Genomic DNA, 10,758 nt, shown 5'->3' with positions numbered 1-10,758 from the left:
GCAGAAATCCTTACAAAGATATCAAACACACAAGGCCAGTAACTCAGACACAAAATAAATCTCCACAGCAATGTTGGGAGTGATTTGTCAACCACTGCACTCCAGACCCTGGCAACACGAGAAACACGTGTTTCTCAAGTCATTTAAACAAAAGAGCGTATTCATTCAACCTCCCTGTGATGTGAAAGGCATTAGAAAAAGAAAAAGAAAAAAAAAAGCCTCCCTAAAAAAAACCCGCGCCTGGTTGTGTTGGAACCCGGAGTGCGCTTTTACGCACGGCCGCATGGTGGCAACCTGCGCTGCGCGGCTCCAGCGCCACATCCCGGCGTTACCTCCACAAGAACCCGGGACTCGTCCTCATCCGACGCACACCGGCAGCCGGGCTCCGCTCTCCTCCGCGGCAGGCTCCGGCCATGATACTGTGAAACTGTGACTGTGTGCCAGTGTCTCTCTCTCCCATCCCCCCGGGCTGCTCAACTTCTCCTCCGTGCGCCTGTCACACTGAATCCGCCGACCTTGACAGCGCGCAGTAGGGTAGGAACTTTACGGGAGGTGAGCTCCGTATCTCCTCTCCAGAAAGGAGGGAGAAAAAAAGGATTCGAGGAAAACTGGAAACTGTCACCGACCCGGTTTTGGATCAGCAGCTGAAGTTTGAAGAGGAGGAGGAAGAAGACGACATCTCAAGGGCGCAAGACGGGCAAAGTATGATGTGCAGCTCCGCTTCTTACAGGTGCAGAGCGGCTGCTTGGACTGAACCTGGATTCATCTGACTTGAGTTGCATCCGTGTTTGAAACGGAACCAGGCGCGCACCGCTTCGGCACACAGGTGAAGGAGAACAACTCTCCTGGACGGGTTTGTGGAACTATAACGCGTCTGATCCGGGGAGCCGTCAGACCGTCCGAACGGATTTCTGCCGTTCTCGACCGGCTTCAAGCAGCTCCCGGGGTCGGTGCGCTCTGCGGGCTCTGAGACGGACTGAACCAGCGTCAGACGGACGGAACCAGAAGAGGAACCGGCGCCGGGACTCGGGTACTGCTTCAGGCTCACCGGGCACTTGTTGTCCCGATCCTCGCGGTTTGGGACCATGTCGGAGGACTCCTGGAGCAGATCGATGTGGCGCGCCACATGGATTTTATTTCTTCCTGTGTTCATCCACTCCACACAAGCTCAAGGTAAGAGGAGCACCGGCTCGGTTCCGTTAGTGAGCACTCACGGGGCCGCTGGTGCTATGTTGCGCGTTTTCTGACGCGTCATTTAAGTCTTCATGTGACATTTCACATTGACAAAGTCACACCTGGTGCACATCTACACCCCAACTGCTGCTGTGATTTCCTTGATCACTCATTCAGTGCCCCCCCCCAGCCCGAACTTGATGATTATAAACCAAAAACATTTCAAGTTTTCGTCGAAGACTTTGTAATTTTCTCCAGATTGATTTCCTACTAAGATCATATAATGACACATGCCACCAGGAAGGGAGCTGTTTAAGTGTTAAGCTGATTAATAGGTCCTAATTAATTAATCAGCCCTCGCAGCAGGAATCCAAACTTTGTACTGCAAACAAGCCCAGGAAATAAAGAGATCCATATTGATATGCAGGAGATTAAGGCGGGCACATGCGCGTCAAGTACCAGTGCCAATAATTAATTGGCTTTTCTTGCAGATTGAATGGAGGAAAAAGCGCCAGTTTAGAGTGACCCATTTGCAGGGATCGCTTCTTTAAATGATTTCTGTTTAATTCATGTTCAGGTTTTGAGCAATAATCCCACCAGGGGTGTTATCATATAGAGAGCCAATAGGAGAGACTCCTGTTCTAACCTGAAGCATCCATTCTATCACCTCCCTGTGCTATAACTGGTCTGGACTGTAGTTTGTCCCTTTCAAAATGACATTCGTTCCCATTTCTGTCATGAAGACTGTCACTTTGAGTCTCGTATTTTAAGCATGGCAGGAGTTTGGATTCAGAGGTCCTTGCAAGTTCACCTTAATTGCTGGATCATTAGTAATTCAAGAGTAATGATCCTGACTGAAGGTTGTCCCTGGTCTTAATGTGTTGTGTCGTTTTGTCCTTTAAATATGAACACATACTGTCACAGGCGGGGACGGTTGCTCGGATCAAGTGTCCAGGAGGCTTCACAGTAATCTATCAAGTCTTGCGAAATGTGTCTGGTCACTGTTGTTTTGGATGCAAAATGCACAAACATTGCTCCTGACGACAACATCCTCGCCCCGTGCGTTCCTCTCAGCGCTGGTGGTTGGGATTCAGGCACTGCTGCCACTGCAAGGGAGGAGTGTTGCCTCTCGAGATAGACTACAGTGGGACTCACTCAATAATACAATGTAGAAAAGATGAAACAAACGAGGCAAATATCCATCATTCATGAAGCGCGTATCCCAGCGCCTGGCATTTACAGGAGATTGATAACGTGTGTATCCCAGGGATTAAGCATCTTGCCTTTGTTTCCTCCGTCTCTGTAAATGTGTGTGTGTGATTGTGGACGCTTGGCCCGGTCCTCTATCCTTCCCTCTGAATGCTTACTTAACCAAGCAAGTTAAAGAAGAACACATATTTACAGCGATGGCCTCAGGAGAAGGCTTTCTTTTTTTTTTTGGGATGTGTATGGGTGCATGAAGCAATATGCATGAATGTGAATGTTGTTGGGGTTGGGGGGGGGGGGGGTGTTTGAAGGCTGCCAATCATTCGCTCGCTCTTCTCTTTCCGCTTCCTCCGTCCAGTGGCGGCCTTCAGATTCCATTACGCTGTTGGGCCAGAAAACGTAGGCTTTTTTTTTTTTTTTAATTGGACTCTCTTCAGACCGTTCGGAGTGCTCGCTCGTGGAAAGTGACCCCGGTGTGGGCTGCTCTCTTTCCACCCGATGATTAAAGTACATGATGAGGCAAGTAGCATGCCTCTGCATGGACATGTCAGCCACCGCTTGCCACATTTTAATGACCAGTCCACTGAAACGGCTTTTTAACGACGGCAGAGCTGCCTTCATCAGAGCAAAGTGCTGTGAAGTCTTTGCTTTAAGGCTCGGCGCGCACAGACGGATCATCTTCACTTCTATTATTTTGTCATTCATCATTATTGTCCGCAGGAGAGAAGGAAAAAAAAAAAAAAGACAAGTCTATGTTGGTGAAGCCTGTCTACCTTGGAAATGTACATATTTCAGATCGGTGACGGATTCATCTTTTCAAACAAAAACAAACTCTTTGACACTTCAACATCCTATTTTTGGAAGCTGACACATGAGCTGGAGTCTTTTTGTTTTTCCTTAAACCGTCTGAAAAAGCCATCCACCGAAACTCACCCCGGTTACAGTATTTTGCTTAAAGTGACAGTCGTACGAGCCGTCTGGTCTGTCCAACTGTTCATTCCCATTCAATTACCGAGGTCATGCCGAGACAATGCCGGGCTCGCCTGCTGTTTTTGTCATTTCTAACACGTCTATTTTCGAGCTCGGAGTGGCGGGGGGGGGGGGGGGGGGGGGGGGGGGACTCTATTGGAATGTCATGTTTGGCATACATACTTCTGTATCACTCAACGTCTGCAGATTAGGCCGACTGGCTGCAGCTCGACTCCGGGAGCTTTGGAGAGACTTGAAGACTTCATTCTGTCAGAGGCGTGGCACTCAGATTAACATCCATAAGTCTGGTTTTGACAGAGGCTGCAGGGACACCGCTGGCATAGGACTCAGCGGCGCGCTGTTATCTGACCAGGGTGCCAAACATCTTGAGAGTTTGTTTTTAGCTTATTGTATTGGACCTTCACAGAATGAAAGAAGTCAAGGATGTCATCTGTATTTAAAATGTGGCTGGAGATTGGATTGAAATTGAATGAACAGCAAGAGATTTGAAGGAGAGGGGAAAAAAAAAGAAACGATTGACGGCTTCAAAAGAAAGTTAAATTGGATGAATTCTTTTCGCATGTGACAAAATAGGGAAAGCAGTCATTGTGGGTGTAAAAGAGATTTTGACTAAACCGGTGAAACTGTATTTCACTTGGGTGTCAAACATAAGACCCATGGGCCAAAACTGGTCTGCAAGAGGCACTTAATCCGACCCAGGAATATATTCTAGCAAATTGTAAACTTCCCTGTTGTAAATACAAAAGAAGATGCACTGGTTAAAGGAGAAGGTGTAAAGAAAAGTTTTGACAATTCACTTTATTCTGTACCAGAAGGGTTCCATTAAAAGTGGCTCCGTGTTGAGATTGTTGTCATTTCTTCGAGCAGTTGTTTGGTTTTTGTAAGAATACAGACGTTTTCATCACATATACTGCATCACTACAAATAAAAAAGTTAAAATTTAAAGATTCCTATGCCACTATTTTACCGCTTCAGTCCACTCGAGATGGAATTAGGCTTGCTTGTGTCCCCTGAACTAGAACGTGTTTGACAGACATTCACTAGATTGTTTCACTGGGAAAACCTGTGCTATCAAGGAGGATTTTAGATACTCTATTTTTAGATTATCAATTGTTTTTGTGTTTCCCTGCCAAGGCGCCATAGTTTTTTTTTTTTTTTTTAATGTCTGGATGTATCTGGGCAATCCTGAAGCAATGTAAGTCGTAGAACAAGAGTGTCAAACATGGGTCAAAAATGGCCGACAAAAGGCTCCAATCTGGACAAGCCCGCTCGCAAATTGTTTTTTTTTTAGCAAGTTTCTCAAGAGTAGCAGAAGCAACCGTTTTTTGTTTTTTTTTAACATTTCACTATATTTTGCACCAGAAAGTTTCATTAAAATTGGCTTTATAGTGTCATTTTCTGTAGTAATAGTCTATTTTTTCTCAACAATATATGCATTTTCATCAGGAATACTCTGCGCCACAACAAAGAAAACCTCTAAAGTTTTAATTCAAAGGTTTTTCTGGCTCTATTTTACCGGTCCGGCCCACTCAAGAGGAAAATGTTTGACGCCTCTGGCGTAGAAGAAGAACCAATTGAGATCATAACGGGGATGATTTGTTGGCGGTTCGGAGAACTCATCAGGACTACTAATGTCCTGATTTGTCACTCATGTTAATTGACAGACTGGGGAGCTCTGTTTCCACGCAGCAGCTGTGCCTTGATGAAATGATTCTCAAAAGGAAAAAAAAAACCCAAAACAAAACCAAAAAAAAAACCAACTAGTGTGGCTGTCGTAGAGCCCTGCAGCCAGCACTTTGGCAAAAGGTCACAACATATCGCTTTTAGTATTCAGCGCTGGCAAGAAATCTCATGGTCAAAGTCCAGTGATAGATTTCTCAGAGGGATGTCTGGAGTTTCACTGTGCTACGTTCAATAAAACAAAACTTCCCACCCAAGGTCTCTCGTCGTGGCAAGTCCAAGAGAGAGGCGTAGCTGAAAGACCTTTTGTTTTTCTCTCTGGAAAGCACTTCCAGAGCCTTTATTTTCTTTTTTTTTTTTGGGCGCTGGGCTGTTTTTATTGATTTTTACCCAGTTTCGCTCAGTCATAGAGGTTAAGAGTGTTTCTTAGTGGCACTTTGTCTCTGTTCTCAAATTTCCGTGCGTACGGAAATTAGAACTTGAGCAAGAGTATGCCAAGAACTCTGCATAATAAACCAGATTCACAATACAGCGATGGTGAAAAGAAGAGCATAGAAAAGTTAACTTAGCTTGAGTCAAAGGTTTAGTCATAAATTACAGAATATGAGCTTATCAATCAAAGGGCGAATTAATTTAATACTTTATTTAATGCTGAATTATTCACTATATATCACTGTCACAATGAGTGAGAAGTAAGTACTTAGAAGAGTGTGAGGGCATATTGAAGGCTGTTCAGTGGCATTCTGAGGCCCTGTTTATAGGACAATGTTTTAAAGTGAAAACAGAAAACTTTTGTTGCCTTTTTGGTGTCCGTCTACTCAGAGCCAAGGAAGATGCAACTTTTTGAAAGCTGTACTCAAGGTGGAACTTTTCGAGAAAGCCCCATGACCATAGTAAATAGTGCTTCAGCACATGCTCAGTAGATGGACAATAAGAACAATGTTTTCCTCCAGAGTGTCATGTCTCCCAGTCCATATTGTCCTTGGGATTTTATTGTGAAGTCACCCGGAATAGCAATACAATTTGGTCGTCTGTCAATACGAATGTCCGTGTACTTGCCACTGTGCAGGACAATTCATATTTTCCGTGTCCATGTGACGTTAATATCGTCATCCACCCTTGTTTGTGCAACAACAACAATAGACATGTACTTCAAGGAGATTTGCCGGTATCCCTATCCGTACAATCCCAATTTAAAAGAATATAAAGATAGCCAGACTGCTCAGAACTTCTGGCATGAAAACTTTAGCAAAGCGGGAGAACACCGGCCACCACAATGGACATATTTTGGGGATCGTTACATTACGTAACGGTACGCGTACTGACGTGATCCCTGAAATGTAGTATGAACGGAACCGCGTGCAATTACAACGCGCTCTGCGAGCATGTGTGTGTGGTTTTACCACAAAAAAAAAACAGCACCCACTAGTGGCTCAACAAGAGGACGACGTTACAAAACAAAATGCAATGGTGCTTCTGCCATTTTTACGTAAATGGATGCCGTTTTCACAACGTTGCCATGTAAATGCAAAGCTGTGCCTGTTCACTTGAAACGTGGCAAACATGACCCTCAGGCACAGGTCCAACAGCATTTAGGGTTCACGTTCAGCTCATTCTTTGGAAATGGAACGCATTGCTCCAAACCTGCATCACCCAAAATGCATCCCGTCCCATTACAGTGACGTGGAGTCTCATCAGAAAGCTCCAGTCTTAGGATATTCAGGCTTTAAGGCTTCGACTTTGGATTCTGTGGCACTAAAAGTAAAAAAAGAAATAAAGAAATCCCACTCTCCCTTTAATACTTTAATGTAGCAGGTGAAGATGAGGTCAGTCTAACTTGGAGCAGGATGACATAAAAATGGTGCCACCAGGAAAGATGGGCTCCTGGGAGGTTTGCTGCTGCGTAATGACGAGGCATAATCAATGCCATTTCACAGCTATCTGTTTTGTGACTGCGCCGGTTCTCGAATTCCCTCATTGGCATGCCAGACACTTTTCATTTTTCTTTCTTGACTCGTGGAACACTTTAAAGTGTTCAGTCCTGAAATTTCTGCCTGTCTTGCTCTTTGAAATGCCAGTTATGTAACCTCAAAAAAAAAAAAAAAAATGACAATGTGATTGAAAGAAAAGTGAAAAAAAGAAAAGAAAAAAAGATTAAACATTGTACAATGTCTTCTTTCATCAAAGTGTGGAGCCCAGACAGTTTGACCAGAACAAGAGCGGTTAGACTGAGGATGTAGCAGTCTCTTTCACAAATAGCCTCTTTTAAGCCCCCACCCGTCGTCCCGCCCGCTGCCTGGAACATGGCACAAAGACGTCTGGTTAGCGTATGCCAGCGCTGTCCTATTTGTCTTTGCGTGGCTATTAATTTGGGTTCTGGGACTGGGAAAACAGGCCACCCGGGCCAGCTGGGAATTGTCACTATACACAGAGACTGACAAGGGTCAGTGCTGAAAGACCTGCGGGATGGAAAACAATTTGGAGTTCTTGTCAATCCAAAGCACAGAGAGTCCATTTGTCTCCCTTTCGGCTTTCGTGGTGACAAGCTGGGGCCATTGTTCGGCCGTATATTCTCGCTGTGGCTCGGACTGCACTGGAAAGTGGCGGCACGTTCCCCTTCTGCTTCCTCAAACAGACGTTTTGATCATTTTCGACGAGTCCGATGACCTGCTTTGAATCCGTCACTCCATTCTGCGACATCCCTTCGTGAATGTATGTTTTCGACTTTCGACTGTTTGTAGGTCTCAGTTTCTTCGAGGTTGTTCCACGCAAGCGTTTGTTCAGGTGAGGGTTGTATGTTTGAGCATCTTTTTTACAGGTGTAAGTATTCACTCTTTGATGTGCAGTCGGAGAGCAGTGCAGTTTATTGTGTTTCAGCTTTCCTGCGAGAACACTTATGCATTTTTTTTTTTTTCCTCTTTTGAAGCGTCTGCTGCTTTTCGATTCGCACCGTGTGCGAGTTGCAACAACAACAAAGCTTCGTCACGCGCGAGGTTTCTGCACCGAGGATGAATTGAGGGATTTGCAGTCAGGCTTTCCACCTTGTTTTAATATCTCTGTGGTGAAAGCATAGCTTCTGTTTCCATGTTTTGCTGAGACGAGTCGGCCTGCAGTTCGGCGCTCTTACAGACTCTGAAATTAGCATCTCGGGCCCTTCTGTACTTTTACGTCAGATTCCACTGTGGGTTGCCTTGCACTCTCGTGTCCTTCAAATTGAGTTTCATGACCTCAACGTAATAATAAGCGAGAGGTACCAATGTGATTAAGGACTTGAACTTCTCCCCCGCTCTTTAAGAGGGTCATTATGCCTGCTGCGACAGGCCGGGTGGAGGGGGGGGGGGGAGTCGAGGACTGTTTATCACCAACATCCCTCATCTGATTCCACAGAAATAAGCATGGACCTGAGCTTTAGGAGGCCCTCGTACCTAACTCACTCATGTGGAACCTGGTGTGTTTACAGCTGAAATGCAGTCGGTTCAGCTTGAGGCCTGGAAAATCTCCTCAGAACCCAATCATAGCTCTTTCCGGTGGGAGGTGTTTTTTATGTGAGTCTGTAGGTGAACTGTGGATTAGCATGAGTGGTATGTGCGCGTCGTATCTGGGTTTGAAGGGTGGTCAGTCCAAGTAACTAGTAAGTGATCTCATCTCCCACTTGCTGCCTCTTGGAGAGATAGCAATTTCCCTGCAGAGCTGTATGGACAAAATGATGGGCTTGGCCGTGGAGGACTTAATTTTTACTTCATGTATTTCATGAAGGGCATTGAATTAAAAAGGCCCGGAGTCTTATATTTTTTGTGAGAGTTATGATATTGAAGCTGAGCTATTTCTCTTCCCTGCGTCGTTCGGTGCCACTGGCATGATTCTCTCTTGGAGAATTCGGATGACAAGCAGATCAATTTAATGGCTTGGATAGGGATGGTAGAAGGCCCGATCGATTCTGACAATCACCCCATCTTTAACAGACATCTCATCACAGGCCCATTCCCTTTTTTTGCCATCCCATTACCCATCTTATCCAGCACTTGAATCTGCTGCCTTTTTACCCATCCCATGCAGGAATAATAGGGCCTTCACCCCCAGTTGGATTAATCAGCCATAACCATATGCTACCGTGTGCAATTATGCTGCAATTCTGACCAAGGGAAACAGCTGTTGCCATTTGAAAGGGTGGAATAAGATTGTAATTGCCTTAACTTTGATTTGTAGGGTGCTTTGATTTGATGAGAGAACACATTTTTATGCTTTACATAATGATAACGCAAAATGAAGAGAACTATTAGAACATGCAACTTTTTTTTTCCCCCTCTTCCAGCTTTCCGAATGCATTTGTTGGATAACCTTGCTGTTATGAGCTATTACTCACACATTACAGAAGGAATGAGTGTGTTTATTCGTTTTGGTTTGAATGGGCTCTCATTTTCTACGGCTACGTTGTGGATTCAGTCTAATGATGTCTGAATATGTTTGCTTGCGGTGGCGTCTCAACATCTCAAATACAGGGGTCTCTGAAAACCCCCCAGGTAAGGCAGTTGGATCAAAAACAGACCCCGATGAAATATTTTTAATTTGAGTATCTTTTGACTTTAACAGCCCGCCCTCTGTTTTATACACCTTTTCTTTATTGGCCCTCCTCTTTCATGTTCATATCCATAATCCATTATGCGATCAGACAAGAAATCCAGTAAACTGTCTCAAAACTGACTGACAAACCTCGAGTCTGGTGTCTTAAAGACGGGGGCGTAAACCAACGGACAACAATGCAGTCACAGCCAAATCGGTGAGGCAAGTTGTAACCACAACTATCAGTTTCCGAGGCTTGGCCTGCTGTGAGGTTAAGTAGATTTGTTATGCTGCTTTTGCTTCTGTGTCTCTGAGCAAAGCCCTTGACCCCCAACTGCTCTGAGTCGGTTTGCAGTAGCTGCCCCACTGCTCCCTCGGGATCTATTAAATGCAGAGACTAAGTCTACATTAGTTGTATTCTTCTTTTTCTGGAAGAGTTCACCAGCGTTCAACGTCACTGACCAAAAGCAAAAAAAAGGAAGACCAGCAAAAAGACATTGGGAACCTCTGCGCCACACCGCCGTACAGATTGTAATAGTCATCGGAAATGTTTGAAAAACCAAGAAGTTGTGTATGCGTCACTTGTCGCACTGGTGTTCAAACTTCAAAAGCTTCTGCATAACAAGGTGGCGGCACCTGCGAGAAAGTAAAAACTGTGCCCATGATGTTTTTGTGTGTGTGTGTGTGTGTGTGTGTGTGTGTGTGTGTGTGTGTGTGTGTGTGTGTGTTGTATCTTATGAAATTTTGTGAAGATGTCACTGTTAAATGGGCCCTGTTAAGAGTTTTCCCTCCAGAATCCAATGATCTTACAGCACTGACACCGTGAAATAGGATCATAATAATGGAAAAAATCAGGATGATGAACGTTAACTGATGCACGAGCACAAAGATATCCAGCACAGTTTGAAGGTTTCAGCCCAAATGTTACTGCTGTTTGAACGTTCTTCCATGGGTTTTCTACCTCTACAATCCAAAGACATGATTTGAAGGGTGATCGATCACCTTAAGATGTAAGTGCCCTTTACAGACTGTCAACAAGGATTGTTTCCAGCTTTCAGCAACCTTGACTTGGACGTAACAGGTAAGAAAGATCAATAAATGGATGGATAGGTCTTTGAATATTGTCATTCATCCAGGTAGAACACGGGT

The 10,758-nt window shown here is 44.8% G+C and overlaps 1 protein-coding gene across 1 annotated transcript in view; it reads left to right on the top strand.

Annotated features, from left to right (window-relative positions):
• The first annotated feature begins 1,048 nt into the window (after nt 1-1,048).
• Nucleotides 1,049-10,758, top strand: part of sdk2b (sidekick cell adhesion molecule 2b) — a 297,955-nt gene continuing 288,245 nt past the window's right edge. The window contains exon 1 of the mRNA XM_080480850.1: nt 1,049-1,173. Coding sequence (XP_080336976.1) covers nt 1,086-1,173 — 88 coding nt within the window. The 5' untranslated portion in view covers nt 1,049-1,085. The remainder of the gene's footprint in view (nt 1,174-10,758) is intronic.

Source organism: Lipophrys pholis, assembly GCF_963383615.2.
Source record: "Lipophrys pholis genome assembly, chromosome: 1".
NCBI classification, from domain to species: Eukaryota; Metazoa; Chordata; class Actinopteri; order Blenniiformes; family Blenniidae; genus Lipophrys; species Lipophrys pholis.
Note: the sequence above shows the minus strand (reverse complement) of the source record. Positions and strands in the feature narration are given on the sequence as shown.